Consider the following 16744-nt stretch of genomic DNA (forward strand, 5'->3'; position numbering starts at 1 on the left):
TTAGAAATGGAGCAAATATAATATTGTAAGATTGAGAGATAAAAATGATATTCTAAAAATGATTTTCAGTTAAAAATAACAAAATGTTATCAACCAAACCTTGGTCAGTGGAAGTTCCAATTCTACTTCGTCTTGGTAATCTGAAAGGCTCGAAAATTCTTCGGAAATTCATTTTTCGTTCAAAATCTTCTACGAGCTTATTTTCATTACTTGCTTTGAAACACACTTGAAAGCCACTGAGAAAATTCAATCAACAGGAAATTGTCAAATTTTTCCTGTACACTTGAGGGTGGAGAGCTCTCACAACTTCCTCTCAAACAAAAGAACCATCTCGCAGTGGACGGTGTGAGGAAATAGGTCTACCGGTACGACCTTCTTCAGTGAGAAGGGCAAGCCTTCCTTGGGCCACTTCTTGCCCTTGCCCTCACAGGGAGCGCACAGCTGCGCAAAGTTTCTCATGGCATGTCCCTCGGCATTGCAAGACACATAAACTACTCGCTCGATCTGCTTGCATTCCCTCAGAGCCTTGATCACCTGCGGTCCTGCGAGGAGAAATTAAAAACATAAGCTAAGGAAAAATAGGGCAAATATTTCCAGCAAATCAACGGAGAAAATCTAGCAGACTGACTTTTAAAAAATCCAATAAACTATATCGATGGCTAAGTTCTAACAACACATATCTCAAAAATAGCAACTTTTCAGGAGAGCAAAAAACGATTAATTTCTTCTAAATGTACGATAAAAATAAAAACCAAAAATTCATAAAACTGAAAAAGAAGCATACTTGTGCCAACAAATAGTTGCTTTTTGCTTGATTTATATTTTTTAATGTTATTACACTTATTTTAAGATACATACCTGTGTCAAGCTGGCCAAATTTTGAGATACGTATTGTTAGAACTTAGCCATCGATATACAAGAATTGCTATGAGAAAAAACTCCTCTGGACTGGGAATCGAACCAATAACCTTAGGCTTTATGTGCCACTGCGCAGACCACTATGCATTTCATTCGCTATTACTATATTCGCTTCATACGCTCTTCAGGTTCTTTAATTCCCGTGGAAATTATACCAAGGCCCATGGTACAATTGATAGACCGTGAGGGCCTAACACCTAGTACCATGGGCCTCTGTATAATTGCCATGGGAATTAAAAAACCTGGATTACGTAGTGGTCTGCGCAGTGGCCCGGAAAGTCAGAGGTCTGCGGTTCGATTCCCGGTCCAGGGGAATTTTTTCTCACGGCAATTCTTGTATATTTCACCGCCATTCATGCGGCAGGTTTCAAATTATTACCCATCAAACTATGTTTAACTATGTGGTATGTATTTTTAGGTTTCTTGGATGAATATCTATTAATTACCTCCTATTTTTTAAATCAAGCGACCCAGGTTTCAATGAATAATCATCATTATCAGGCGTAAACTCTTAGGAATTATACTATTATTGTAACCTTAGTTATGTGATGGAAGGAGATTCTATCACAATCAAAAATAAAATTGGTGAATAACAATCCCAATCATAAGCATTAAACGCCATTATTTGGGTCAAATAACTGAAGGTCTGGCTTTACATAGTACATAATGAGTGAAAAGTGTATTAAAACCTACCAACTCCTCCTCTACCGGGGTTGACCACAGCTACAATATCTGATGCATACTCCAGCTCAGATATCACTCTAGGCAGCTTCTGAAAATACAAGAAGAAAAAAGAATCATACAAACATTCTAAAAATGGTGAAAGTGATAGGAGTTAAGTGGACCAAAATTATGTCTACAAGCTAATAGCAAAAGTATTCTGTGACATGGTTGCTGTATACCAGCTGTATAGGTCCCACATTCATCTCTGCTGATGAATGGGACACAGACACTTCTTCATTAAGTTCCCAAAAAAATGTGGAAATCTCCCACATATGTAAGCATAGCCATCATGAGTAAGTTCTTTTCAATGGTAGCTATGGTGACTGCTCTTGATTAATCAACTTGGTAGCACATCATGGTTAGTTTCAGGGCATTTGTATGCAATCTTTGAATGAGTCCAATTACCAAATTAAGCATTATGCATGGAAATGAAGTTATTATGGTTTCTCTGATTGAGAATAAATAGGTACGTACATAATTCCTTCAGATTTCTGGCTTGATTATTACATTCAAATTTAAGTATTTTTTGCACAATTTGTGCATTGCGGGTGACTCCGTAAAAAGTTATCACCGTGGCTATTCCCGGTATACTTAAATAAGTCTAGACCGAACACCTCTCGTGTTCAAAGTTAGGGCTTTGCTCTCCGGCTGTGGGGCCACGTGCACGACCTGGACTGCTAGTCGCATAATACGTTCAGCAGTCCATACCACCTTGTCGAGTTAAGTCCACAAATTTCCACAGAGGAGAATGACGCCTCGGTAGCTAAACTGGCCAAAGCACTCGGCCGGAAATCGAGGGATCCGGGTTCGAATCCCGGTCAAGGCGAATGATTTTTCCTCTGTGGATTTTTCGCACAATAAGTATATCTATAATGAGGATATTTTTTCAAGCTTAAAATTGAACTTTCAGCTTATCATGAAAGCATAAAATACTTTTACTGAAATTAGCACAGACCTTTTCAGCCAAACCAGGTACGACCTCCACATTCGAGCAGTTATTAGCAGCTGTATTTGCCCTTGCATCCCTTACAGCACTATACACAGATTCAATTCCAACAACTCCTCGCACCCTGGGGGAAGCAAGAACTGCCAAAGTACCTGATGACAAGAAATGGAATGAAATAGTTGATAAAAATGGCAAGTGAATGCTCATAACTTTCATAGACAACCAAAAACATAAACCCAAGATACACTGACAATAAGCTCGATTGTTTCTGGCTATACTTTGTGAAAATCCATTCTGAACAATAAAAGGTTTTGGTACTTTTTCACACGATTTATTCAATACGACCGGTTTCATCGCAGAGGCGGCATCTTCAGGCACAGAAATTGTTATAATAACAGTTATTTTGTTGTTGTTTATCTGGTTGCTATTACGCGTTGGTAGGGGAGGGTTGCGTTGGGGTTGGAGCGTTACTCAGCTTCAGGGGAATTTCCAAAAGGGGAGAATAGTTGACAAAAATATTTCCATTCGCTAAAATTCCATTCTTGATGTGATTCCTAATCTCCAACTCCTCCAAGCAATCCATCCTTACTCCCTTTTTCTCAAGGTAGAGAATTTCCGGAACAAAATCGCTCCTGTGGTCACTCTCCCACAGATGTTTCGCGAAATGCGATTCGTCTATCACCCCGTATCTCAAACCGGTCACATTGAATAAATTGTGTGAAATAGTACCATAACTTTTAATTGTTCATAAACTGATAAAATGAAAAAAATATGAAAGAGGAAAGGTAATGCAATGCATAAGAAAAAAACTTAAAAAAGGGAGAGTACATGTAAAACAAAGACAACATATCCTATTTCAGGTAAAACATATAATTTTATGCAAAATATCAAAAAAAACAAAAGAAAATGAGTGCCACAATTAAGTATAATTATGAAACCACTCAGAATCATATACATATATTATTACAAAAAGGCCTTTTTCTGTCATTCCGTATATGCTCTGTTAATACTGCACATATAGTGATAGATGAGGTATCACTTTAAACGTAGAATTGTTGGCTTCTGACAAAAAATACAATCTCAAATTTCACAACTTACTCAATAATTTGACTCAAAAGTTTTGATTTTTCCATGCCTATTACTCACTCGAGGTACTAATCACTCACTCCTCACTTTTTTATATTCTAAACTTCAAAAAAAGGTTTTAAAACCCATTAAATCCATAACTAACAAGGAGAGGTCGCCAAAGTGATGTTCAGGATCTGGATGCGGATGTTGTTTTCTTAAACTATATAGGTAAGGTAGAAAAAGTGTTTCGGCTTTCTTCCACATAGGCCCGGGTTCGAGAGATATGCGTATGTAAATATTTCGCGCAGCATCAGGTCCCTTGAGTAAGCGCTTCCTCTAAACTACGGCCGTGGCGGTGCGGTATAGGGCGTTAGTCCTGTGAGCATTAGTATATAAGTAAGTTGGTGTCCCGGGTTCGAGACCCAGCGCCGGCAATATTTTTTCTCTCTTCCAATTTTTGAAATCACTGTTACATTTTACCCCAATTCGTTTTAATTAGTTACTTCGCGGTTTTTTAAATATAATATCAATTTATGGATTTTAAACGAAACTCCGAATTGTGCCTTACCACGCGAATTGGAGGACGTATATAAATACTTACGCGTGAATTTCCGTGTAATGTGCTCATCATGTGCCCCGATGCACACCTCTGCCTCGCATCAATTAACCGATTGTACATCCATTCGTGAATCGTACCCCGGTTTTTGACGCGTGTGCCTCCACTTTCAATGCCTTTTTTACATTCCTGAAGCACCAGTATTTTCCAGCTTAAACGTTTTTTATTCAAAATTTCATTTCCACCAGGCATTCCCTCCATTAGATTTCTAACCGCCCACGCACTGTCTTCCCAACGAATCTCGATCTTTACAACAAAATGTCCTTCCACTCACCATACGTCCCTTATGACCTGCCTTCTAGCGTCCTTCAAAGACATTCTGTCCCAACAACCCTGCGTCCACAACTGACCCTCGATAATCCCTGAATGAGGCGCCGAGGCCCAATTGTGTGAAAGCGGGTGCGAAAGGTATACAAAGAAGGCCTCGAAAACGGCTTGGGTAGGCTGCTGGAAAGCAGGATCATTGTGCTGGATGGTTGGAAGAGGAAACTAGCTAGGGTCAGTAACTGAATGTGAGGATAGGCAATGGTGTTTATTTGTTGATAAGAAAGACTTGAGATTACGAATATACGAAGAGGCTATGGGAGCAATGGCTAGGGCGAGGATGATTAAATTCCCCGGAAATTCACGCGTAAGTATTTATATACGTCCTCTTATTCGCGTAGTAAGGCACAATTCGGAGTTTCGTTTAAAATCCATAAATTGATATTATATTTAAAAAACCGCGAAGTAACTAATTAAAACGAATTGGGGTAAAATGTAACAGTGATTTCAAAAATTGGAAGAGAGAAAAAATATTGCCGGCGCTGGGTCTCGAACCCGGGACACCAACTTACTTATATACTAATGCTCACAGGACTAACGCCCTATACCGCACCGCCACGGCCGTAGTTTAGAGGAAGCGCTTACTCAAGGGACCTGATGCTGCGCGAAATATTTACATACGCATATCTCTCGAACCCGGGCCTATGTGGAAGAAAGCCGTAACACTTTTTCTACCTTACCTATATAGTTTAAGAAAACAACATCCGCATCCAGATCCTGAACATCACTTTGGCGACCTCTCCTTGTAAGCCAAAGAAACATAACATGAGCCGCCAAAAATATTTTTTTAGAAAATCTAAGTGAAAGTGCAACATTTTCGCATGGGTTACCAAGTTTTATTTATTGCTGCATCAAAAGGTTTAACACGATTAGGTAGTTACATCTAAAATTAAGAGAATTTCAGTTACTTTTATAGAAATTCATGCCACAAAAACTGAAAACATCTATTCATTCAATTGCAAAAATTACACCCACAATCAAAATGTCTTCAAATTCAAAATTGTCATTAAAACAGCCTAAATTTAATCAAATTTGGGAATAATAAAGAAAAGAAAAACAAGGATGCTGATTACCTGTTCCACAACAAACATCCAAGAGAGTAGTCATATAGCTGGGGTTAGCCAAAGTTATCACCACTTCATACAATAGTTCAGCTGCTAATGTGTTCACCTAAAACAGTGATGGAAGATATTGAGTGATTTTGAACATAAGTAGGAACATGCACCAGGTTATTCTCCACTGATCTATCTTTACAGCTGACTTAAGACAGGTTTTCAGCAGGCATCTTCAGGCTTGAGCATTTGGCACCATTTTTCATCAGTCCCAAAGAGGAGCATTTGATAGAATGGACTCGATAAAGTTAATGGGTATTACATAGGTATTTAAAAAATGAATGTAGATTGGAGTGATAGGCAGCTCATTTGTAATATGTAAAAGGTTCAGACCACACAAAAAATGGTACCTAATGGTAAATGAGGGTGAGCAAGCATTTGTCCAGGAGTGTTGCTTGTCATTATTGCCCTTGCTGTTTAATGCGTATGCTGAGGATATGTTAAGGAAGACATGGGAAGGGTTTGAGGAAGGAGTGAAAGCGTGGGGGACTGATGTTTAAATCAGTGAGCTTCATAGGTGACCAGGCGTTCATTAGCAGATACAACGATTAATCAATGGCAAGAGGTATATGGCAGGAAAACTGATCACAAGGAGGTGAAATTTACACAGTTTTGTTAAATTGCAAATAAGGGATGTGAGGCTCAAGATGAAAGTGGGTGTTCACGGCACTGGTTGAGGAGTGAGACAAGACTGTCCACTATTCCCATTGATTTTGAACATGTATGCTGAGGAGATGGTAGGCTGAGACGTATGAGATGAGTTAGAAACTGGAGTAAAAGTGGGAGAATGATGCCATTTGCGGATTCAGGCATTGGTTTTCCAGTCAGTGAGAGGCTGTAGTAGAGCAATTCAACTATTTGGGCAGAACCTTAGAGGAAAACTGAAATTGCAGTACGGACATCAGGAAGTGAATTGCATTAGAAAAGGAGGCATTCATGAACAGTTAGGAGCTGATGAGAGGATCATCATGTAAGAGTTTGAAGAAAAGGCTAGTGATGAGTGGTCTATAGTGAAGTGCTTTACCTCACAGGAACATGGATACTTAAAAAGAAGGACAAGAAATGATTGGAGGGGTTTAATGAGTGCAGAAGAATGGTAAGGGTGAAATGGACAGAGAAGAGGAGGAATGATGAAGTGCTGGACAAAGTGGGAGGGCAGAGGCAGCTTCTAGATGGGATAAGGAGGAGATAGGAGTTTTGGATGTATGTAGTGAGCTTTGAGCAGGAAGGGAATGTCAAAGACACAGTTAGAAGGGAAAATATAAGATAAATGGGGCAGAGAGAGTAAAAGTAAATGATTTATGAATCATTTGTTGAAGTGATCAAATCAAATTGAGTGGGCATAAGCCTTACTTGGAATTGGAGAGGGAAGTTCAATTTGGAGAATGGGCAATGGACACTGGCAGGGTGATTCGGAAAATGCTACATGTAAAGCTAACTCAACTGGAAGATGCCTTTAAAAATTATTATTAATCAAATAGGGTGCACTAAGGTAGAAGTCTAGATAAAATATTTCATACTTAAAGATGCCAGCTCAAATATCATTAAATCTATAATTATGGTGAAGGTTTAACAGTAGCTGAGAACATCCTAAAAAACTTTCTGAGTTGAAAAAACTACTGTTTAACAGGAAAGCTATGTACTTAATTACTTTAAGTTTACAGTAAGAATGTACTGGATAGTTTGAGTAAAATAATCAGATTAATTATGATTACCTGGAAGAAGGAATCAGGAGAAAGGCGAAAAGTGTGACCAAGGCACTGCTCATTGAGAAACGGCTGCCTTAAAAGAAGTTGGAATGGAGCCTGATCATGCGTGCAGCGAGTGTGAGGGCTGAAAATATAAATGGAAAATTACTACAGCAATAAAGAGTTGTTTCTATTATGTATATATGAGCTGAATTATCTGGGATAGCCAAGAAAAATCTAATAAAATACATAAATGTGCATCCTTAAGCTTCTGCCCCTCATCTTAATGAGTCTCACTTGATTAAACATTTAGTGGAAATGTTGACTAAGTCACCGATCCTTAGGATAGTGATAAATCTTCAAAATCTTTTAAAAACGATAATCACACAGAAGTAAGAAAAATAAATGCCATAACTCATGGGCAACGTTAAAAATGCAAAGTTACAAAAAATCTATCCATTAATGGTTTTTATAGTGACCAGGAGTTGAAGGACACTACTTACCATGCTTGAAAGTATAGTGATGAAAGATTACATTCCTTCCCACCTCCTTCTTCAAAAAAATTAGCTAATGACTTGGCTTCTTGATTCAACTCCTCAGGACTCATTGACTGAGGATGAAATACAACTGTTGCCATTAGGTCTCCCTTCAGATTTGAGCGTACCAGGAGATTACGCCAATGTCCTCCATCTTCAAACTCTAGACATGTTCTATGAGGAGAGGCTCTGATATATTCTTCAAATACCTGCGAAAACATTGTTTTTTATCTCCAGAAAAACAGTGAAACTACAATAATAGGCATGCAATATTATCTTATATACACAGATAAATTAAAGCACAAAACATAGCTTTACAACATTAACCCTTTCTCGCCGGGCTCCTTCACAGAAAGTTGCTTTTGGCTGTACGAAGGCTTTGAGCATTTCTTTTTTGCCCTGTACGGAGTTGTTTCTCGGCAAGGAATTGCCCAGGTAGTTACTTCCTCCACTTAATGACCTTGCCTAGCGGTGTGCTGGACCCTTTCCTTGGCAACTGGGCAAATATAATCCTCGACCCTTTTCCCGAAGGCAGCCCATCACGGCGTACTTTTGCGGTCAGTTTATTGTTATTAGTGCGATTTTAATTTTTTTAAATTGTTACTATTGCAGCAAATGTCAGTTCATCAATGTATACCTTTCATTTTGCAATGCCTCTAGAAATTTTAAACTAAGCTCTACGGTTATTTTTAGGGTTTTCAGCAAAAGAGCATTATATCATAGACCAACAAATACTTTAAAGGGAATGAAATCTTTCAATGTACCTAGCATACTTCTAGGTATTTACGATTTATGATATTAACATATTTTGGATCCATGATGCCCAAATCCACACTCTCCTCATTCGTGTCTGCTCTCCACGAGCATTCTGAAAACATGAGAATGAAACATTTCGAATTTTTTTCAAGAATATTTTCCCAAAAAATTCTCATAGAACTACTTGAATCTTACAAATGTGTTGTTTGAAATGGCTAAATTATATTTATAAAGCAATTTCAATTAGATAAATATAAATTCATATTATGAACTAAATAAGAAAGAGAAGAGAATCATATTTTATTACATTACGAGGGCTTTTTTTCATAGGAGTTCAATCGGATATTTCACTAAATTTCACCGTGAATGTACACTTAGAATGTGGCTAACAGAGTAACGCATATCTTTAGATGTAAATCATAACAATATCGCTCTCATAAATTTGCAAGTAAGGTTTAAAAATAACAATTAAATATCTAACCATAGCGTTTCCAAAATTTGTTCTAGGTAATGATGAACTCGGTTAATATGAACGCTAGAGTTCCGTTTGAAATTTGGAACCGATCAGCAGAACATCCAGAATGTAATTCTTGGCATTGGTTTTCAATAAATGCAATACATACGTTTTTAGTTATTCTAACTAATTAACAAATAAGTGACCATGAGCACCTTCTTTGAGTGGAACATTAAGTGCCGGAATGGGCCGAGATAATCCCCACATGGACAATAAGAAAGGGTTGGACCACTCGCGCCTAGGGACCCTAACTGCGCTTGCAATCCACTTGGCATGCTTGACCGCAAAGCCGTGAAAACACAGCCTTCGGCCTTTAGCATCGAAAAATTCAAGCCAAGGAAACATGGCCTATGGCCTTTAGCATTGGAAAATTCAAGCCGTGGAAACATGGCCTTCGTAGGGAAATGGTTAAGCCCCTTAAAGGACAAGGTGGCCTTGCCAAAGAACCATGCGATGCAACTGGCTACCAAACCCAGGGGTCATTAAGTTCAGTAATTGAGTAATTGAAACTCAATGTGGTGTTGGAGTGGTTAAGGGGCATGGCAGTCAGCCAGAGGCCAAAGTCCAGCCACATTGCTGGCTACTCTGGTGTAATAATTAGAGTTCACACCCAATGATGAGCTGAGCACCCACCAGTGTCTATGGTGGCATGACCTAGCCACCTTCGCTAATAAGGTGTGGTGATCAGAAGATACTCTGAGTGGCGGGAAAGGAGGCGTGACGCTACTTTTCCCACCCTGGGGTGCGTGGGTCCAAGGAGCATTTCTGAGAATTCGGACCATGCACTAGGATACTCTACCCCCCTCCCGTTCCTACCCCCTTCCTGCCAACCGCACCCCCAGGAACTAGATAGGTATATAGGGTAGAAGTTCTGTCCCACGTGGAGAGTTTTTAGGAGTACAGAGAGCATGGTGTGTTAGTGCTTGGGCAGAAAGTGTTCGTCGTTCGGGGACTTCTGCGATTCCCCTCCGGGGACTCTTTGGGACCTTGACGTGGGAGCTGCGGTAGATCTTGAATGACGACTCATGTGGAACTTGAACCAGGTACGACCAGGACCCTGGCCATCAGCATAGCCTCTCCCGACTCGCCACCACGTAAGTTTGATACCCCAGACCCCCACCTCCGTGTGCGCCAGCCTCAAATCCCCCCCCCCGGGCAAATGAAAGGACTGAAGAGCAAACACCAATAAAAGCTGAGTATAGTAACTCCCAAAGAGTATTTTATTCGCTCTCCCTTCGGTAACCTTATCCCCGATGTACTTAGGAGGTAGAAGTCTTCCCATCACGGCATTTTGGTAGCAGTAGTAGTCCCGTCACGACAAAGGGTCTAATGGACTTGACCACTGTAAAATTGGTGTATGTTGGCAATTTAATTAAATTACTAAATAGAACTGATACAGATTAGCTACTAACTAAGGAAAGAGAAGTCGGTTTCAGAATAGAACATTTCGCGTCCATGGAAAACAAACAAGAATTGGTCAGGAAAGGACAAAATTTCTATTTATCACTGTATAGAAACACATCAAAGTACACACATGTGCAACCACAACACCTTCTACCTACGAATTGCATGGTACTCTGGCAAATAAAACATAAATTCCCATTTTAAAAAATTATAAAAATAAAATAAATTTTTGTATCAACCTAATACTCCACAATACATATATGACAATTTAATCTAACATAGAATATTAGCCTCACCAAACGTAATTTAAGCATTTGAAAATTTGAGATAATAAATTGGTGAAATACAAAATGGTATTCATACCTTAGCCACCATCTTATGTGAATCTCTCATATTAACCAGCTCATCACTTCGAACACACACAACACTTCCCTTGGCTTTGGAGCCAATAAAGAATCCAACAGTCTTTGGATTTCCATCAACTCCGGTGTAAACACAAAACTCATCTTTATTCCTATACTTTTCTGTCACTGGCTGAAAAGAAAGACATTTCACCAAAAATAGATTACGAATATGAAACAGGGCAAGCTTGATTTGACTATAAATCATTAGCCATTAGGACTGGCTCATGAATAAGAAGAGCGCAGGAAAACAGAACAGCATATTAATAACATGCGTGTATGGATAAAATAAATAAATGAACTAAAATATGTATTAGCAAATTGAATAATTGAAAGTTATAGGTATAACTACAGGCATTTAATCAGGAAATATTATTCTAAAAGTCAATAAATTATTATTACTTACTGAGGATTCAATTTTTTGTAGAGTATTTTTAACGTAAATTCCATGCTTGATGCCTTCCTTCTCCAGATTTTTCCTGAGGACATTGAGTACATGAGCAGCCCATTTTTGTTTCAATGCCAACTGCTCTCCGTAAGGCAAATTCCAAAGAGGTGTGACTACTTGAGCAAGGCATTCATGCTGATTTTCTTCTGTAATAACCCGCGGCACAGCAACTTTGAAGGGCAGAAACTGAAACACAGAAAAGTATCCAAAATGAAATCATGAAATAAAATTTAGATACAAGCATACGCACATAATTCATCATCTACACTTCCAAGAGATTGGGGCAGGAATTTCAAAAATACCTAAATTCTTAATATTGTTCTGGCACTACCTAGTTCATTCACAAGGAGATACAAATGAGATTTCCCAAATTTACCTTAACTTTTGAACATGGAAATGAGAGGGAAATCAGAACTGAATTATGTAAAACATTTGATGTAGATTTGGATCTACCTTCCCAGATTTAGATTCAGTCATAGAACCCACTGAGAACAGTCATGGGTGGACTTCATTCTACCTACACTGGATCAATGGGAGAAGGAGGAGGCAATATAGAGGAGCCCACACACTATTTGCCCTCAATGCAGTATGGAATAACATATTCTAGAGGAGCCCTCTGTTGCAATACTTTCCCGGTAAAATGCCAATGCCAAAGGTTTAGTCAAGTTAATCTGTTGTGAACAGGGCCTAAGATCTGACGTAATGCCATCGCATCCCCATCAAGCATCCAGGTAACACCACTCCCAGTTATTTCCAACTATTTTGGCAAACTATGTACATATGTACATATAATGAAATGTCCTCAGAAAATAACATACTGACAATTTACATGTACGGTAAGTACAAATAACTCATTTTTACTATGAAGAAACTGAGATTTAACTATCCCCATGACATTTGGCAAAGGAAAATCATGTTTTTTTGGCAAAGAGAAATAGAACAGTTCAGCTTCCCTCCCAGAAATTTCACAGTGTAATAGTGTTAATTCTCTTTTATATCTCTACTCCTCCCCTATACCAATGTAAAAACTGAAAATTACCCAAACGATAACACAACTTTTGCTCAGGTATAAGGCCACACAGATCAGTAGGGGCTTGAAGTTTTCAAAACAAGGTTTTAAAAACAAGAGTAATTTCAAAGGCAAGAAACTTTGAACCCCAGCTGATTATGAACCAATATAAATACATACTCAAAAGTAAAATTATTCCCTCAGAGAAAGAGACTTGCAGCAGCGATGAAACATAAGGAAATGAACAGGTACAGTAGGCAGGGTACACCCAAAAAACATCATCTACAGCAATCATTTTCTTAATGGAAATATGGAATAAGCTGATTTAATGCTATCAATTTGGGCTTAAAAAGGGTTTGTACATAAAACATCCACTACCACTGCAATGAACCATGAAAGCTTCAACAAAGAAAGAAAATCATTAAGCACGGGATCCCAAAGAAAATACATTAAGGTGAGCAACCTAATGTAAATTCAAATGACTATTTTTCTGGAATAGAAGGATCAACAACTTTGCGATTTCCACATAGTAATTTATTGACAACAACCATGGTTTTGTTACAGAGTAACATTATCAAGGTGATAATGTTTCACCTTGATAATGTTACTGTAACGAAACCATGGTCAGTGTCAATAAATTACTATGTGGAAATAGCTAAGTTGTTGATCCTTCCATTCCTGCAATTATGGATTTCCACCAAGTTACGCCCGCTACCATTAATTATATTTTTCTGGAATTGCATGTATGTATAAGGAAAAAAAAACCCTGATACCCTAAGTCATCGTTAACATGGGAGAGAAAAATGACCAGGTCACAATCTACTTCAAATAACAAGGTCGTTGGGAAGCAGTGAAAGTTGGGAGAGGATTAGCCTAATCCCTAAGCCCTTGTAGAGACTAAATGATAGGATAGTATGAAGGAAACTTCCTTTTCCTTAAAGCCATTTCCAATCTGTTAAGTTTGAGTCTGCTCTCTTCAGGCTGCATTGACAATTCTATCTGCCAACGACCTTTAATGAAAGTTATTCTAACTCACCAGCCATACTCTGACATGGTCAGTGACAGAACCAGATGGGGGCTGTAGCCCCCTCTTGGACATCCAATTTACACTAGATAAAAGTTATTTTGTTCAGACCCCCACTACTGCTGGAAGGTCACTTCCGAGGGCCACCTAACCTAGTATCCCCCTTATCCCTATCCTGGATACAGTTATGCCTTGTCGGCATTTCCTCTCCAAAATCGCGTTTTCCTCTGTACCTGGCACTCAACATGCCAAGAGTAAGGGCCCTTGGGCACTGGCAACTTTTACAAAGCAACTATATAGTTGCTTTGTGGAAGTTCAAATGAAACACATAGCATTGACTGTGGCCCTGCGCACGGGCGACTTTTTAGTAGCTGCAACTGCCGTGTGTTTCATAGGGACTTCCTCAAAGTAACTAAATAGTTGCTTTGTAAAAGTTGGCAGTGCGCGGGGGCCCTAACACACAGCACTGATAAACCAATTTAATTAACTTGTATTTCCATATCAAAATCCCTATTCCTCTATGAAGCTAATTGCAATGCAGTCATAAGTCATGGATAGAATATGTTTTATGCTAACTCATCTAAATTATTATACCTAATTTGGTAACATTACATCGTGTGATTATCTCATGAGTTAGGCCAGACAAAATATATTTTACATAAAAATATCACTTAGGAAAAACTACCATTAGGAGATGATGAACAATGGATTAATATCTCAATGCATCATTAAATCCTAGAAATGAATTAATATATCCAATTATGTAAGAAGTTACCTTATTAATACAACAATATATATACTTATATACCTGATTCAATTTATCTTTACGGCTGAGTAGGTTTGGCTAAAGCAAATAGAGTAGGTTGACTTTTTTGAGATCCCAGACACTGCCAGTGGGTTTCTCTGATGGGGGAGTGCAGATAGAGAGATAGCCAGAGTGATCTTAACGTTGCCAAATAGACATGGCCACCCTTTTTAGACAAAGAAAGCATTTGAGTCATGAGTGGCCATAGGTACTTTGAGCCTCGTACTGAGACTATATACCTACTTATTCAGAGGGGATTGAGGATCTTCCCTTCACAGAGGCAAAGGAGATGATCAGCAACCAAGTTAGGTAACACTGCCGGCAGATACACGATGATAACACAATTGTGGTCTGACAGCAATTGAATTCCAAAGCCCCAAGCCAAGCCAGCTGTCCTCTGATTGGCAAAGGGAAAGTCATAGGCCGAGAAACATTCCTTCCTTTCACCCCAACTGGCTTTAGCCACAACCACTCCGCAGCAAAGATAAACTGAACCCGATAGATTAGAGTGAGCACGAAAATTCCTTTTCCTTCGATAACTTCCTAACAATTTATTAATGCTCCTAAATACTGTATTCGTGTTGCAACTAGTTCAAGCAAACATTGGGGTTATCTTTTATATTCTCAGAACTTCTTGGGAACTACTGGGGTTATACCTAGAACCAGACCACCTCCCATTTGGATGTTTCTAACCTGAGAAGGCAAACTGCTACAGTATTAGTAAAAAACTGTTCACGCAGTAAAATCTAATAAAAGACAATTAATGAATCAGCTCACATTAATGAGTTTCAAATATTATAAAATACTAACTCCTGAGTTGACAGATTCGTTAAAAATTCTTTCACCGAGGTGGAAATCTTTTGTACCATCATCGGTCCCCCTGACCAGCGCCTTATGAGAAATATGACATTAGCGAAAGGTAACACTATTTCTCACATACACTCCCTTTTCCCTGTTAAAATATTTGCACGCAATCGCGGTTTCTTCTAACACTACAACAAGACATCGTGGAGGGTTATTCGGGAATTCCAACGGGTCACGTTCTCCTACTCCATCTCGGCCGACGTTTCGATGTACTAGTTGTCCATCGTCATCAGGGGCAAGCATTTCGATATGCCGGGAAAGCCTGCAGTCATTATTTACAACAAGACATGCATACTAAAAATAAGACTTGAGTGTTGCTAAGTATTGTTTACTAACAAAGGCTGCCGATGCTATCGATGCTCGTCATTCGCGATGGACAAGGGATAAATAAACATCCAAACAGGATGTGTGTCACACGTGGGCTGGGATGGAATCCCATAAACTTTTTCACTCAAATTCACAGTACAAGACTTACTTCTTTACGTTTTACACTGCCGGCATATATTTTTGGAGGATAATTCGCCGGAACTTTCTCTTCAGGATCAAGTGTCACAGGTACTTCTCTCGTTTTTTTCAAGCTGAGTAGCAAAAAAATTGTTCAGAATGGCATTAAGATACTTACTATATCTCGAAAATGCTCACAGCCGTTCAGCTGAACAGCATACATATGCGGAATAATTGACTAAACAGTGATCAAGATTTTATGAAAACTTTACCTCCGAGCTAATCCTCTAAGGTATCGTTTACTAATGTTATTTAGGCAATGAAATTTAGATTTAAAGCATGGTGTACATATCTCAGCTTGTATTATCCTTTGAAATTTCGCAAAAATATTCTTCCTGGCCATTTCTAAAAGATAAGTGACGAACGAAATGCGATCCTAATGGACAGCTGATGGAAGATGAGTTTTATACTTAACTTTTTTAAATATTTATTTCAAAGGATGTTGCAGGTTTTAAAACTTGGAGGAACATCATCAAGTAATTCACTGAGTATATATGTTAAAACCAACACTGGGAATACTTTTTCGGTTGATTTAGATCCAAAATGGGAAGTGAAAAATGTGAAGGAGGTAGTTGCAGCGCAGTTAGGGTTGGCGCCAGATGAAATTAAAATAATTTTTGCTGGCAAAGAACTGCACGATTCCATCGTTATTGAGGTAATGAAGTTATCTATTATTTTTAAATTAGCTTACGGTCTATCAGGTGCTGACATTAAGATTTCCAATTCCTTTACGCAGGAATGCGACTTAGGGCAGCAGAGTTTCCTTCATGCTGTTAAAAAGAAGCCTACCAAGAAGAAAAGTGACCACCGAGTTAGTATCGTTGAGGAAGAAGAAAGTGTCAGTACTGAAAGTTTCAAGCCATTATGTGAAACACTTATGGATCTGCAATTGGATGATAAGGAGAGGGGTGACATCCATTCGAAAGAAGGTAACTTTGAGCAATTTTGTACGCTCTGCCTTAAAAATACCAATATATATAATCATTAGCATTACGAAGCTCATTTTTTCTGGGAATAGTTATTTAGTTTTTTCATAATCTGTACTTTCACTTAATCTCAGGGCGTTTATACTGCATCCGCATGA

The 16744-nt window shown here is 38.7% G+C and overlaps 2 protein-coding genes across 5 annotated transcripts in view; one reads left to right on the top strand and one right to left on the bottom strand.

Moving 5' to 3' along the window:
* On the bottom strand, window positions 1-16023 carry LOC124160137 (tRNA (uracil(54)-C(5))-methyltransferase homolog-B-like). Of its 2 annotated transcripts, XM_046535891.1 has the most exons (10): window positions 15873-16023; window positions 15632-15734; window positions 11413-11640; window positions 10969-11139; window positions 7899-8140; window positions 7423-7540; window positions 5669-5765; window positions 2597-2739; window positions 1612-1690; window positions 1-542 (listed from the first exon to the last, which is right to left on the bottom strand). In XM_046535891.1, exons 1-10 carry the CDS (start codon window positions 16001-16003, stop codon window positions 301-303), a joined length of 1554 nt encoding a protein of 517 aa, XP_046391847.1. In that variant the 5' UTR covers window positions 16004-16023; the 3' UTR covers window positions 1-300. The 2 variants fall into 2 exon arrangements, with proteins under 2 accessions (XP_046391847.1, XP_046391848.1); XM_046535892.1 differs by lacking the exons at window positions 15632-15734; window positions 15873-16023 and adding an exon at window positions 15779-15838.
* Window positions 15626-16744, top strand: part of LOC124160138 (E3 ubiquitin-protein ligase parkin) — a 20699-nt gene continuing 19580 nt past the window's right edge. The window contains exons 1-3 of one of the 3 annotated variants that reach the window (XM_046535894.1): window positions 15626-15711; window positions 16099-16315; window positions 16397-16589. In XM_046535894.1, coding sequence (XP_046391850.1) covers window positions 16100-16315; window positions 16397-16589 — 409 coding nt within the window. In that variant the 5' untranslated portion in view covers window positions 15626-15711; window position 16099. Of the gene's footprint in view, window positions 15712-16014; window positions 16316-16396; window positions 16590-16744 lie in introns of those variants that run through there. The other 2 variants (XM_046535895.1, XM_046535893.1) reach the window with 2 other exon arrangements.

This window comes from Ischnura elegans, chromosome 6 (assembly GCF_921293095.1).
Source record: "Ischnura elegans chromosome 6, ioIscEleg1.1, whole genome shotgun sequence".
Classification (NCBI taxonomy): domain Eukaryota; kingdom Metazoa; phylum Arthropoda; class Insecta; order Odonata; family Coenagrionidae; genus Ischnura; species Ischnura elegans.

What these genes read in the sequence shown, in the direction of transcription:
- LOC124160137 (XM_046535891.1), bottom strand. Translation starts at nt 16,003, where the DNA reads ATGGCCAGGAAGAATATTTTTGCGAAATTTCAAAGGATAATACAAGCT. An exon ending in CTCCTGATTCCTTCTTCCAG is followed by an intron (nt 5,766 to 7,422) that starts GTAATCATAATT and finishes TCACTGTTTTAG; the next exon opens with GTGAACACATTAGCAGCTGA. An exon ending in GGATGTTTGTTGTGGAACAG is followed by an intron (nt 2,740 to 5,668) that starts GTAATCAGCATC and finishes TCTTGTCATCAG; the next exon opens with GTACTTTGGCAGTTCTTGCT.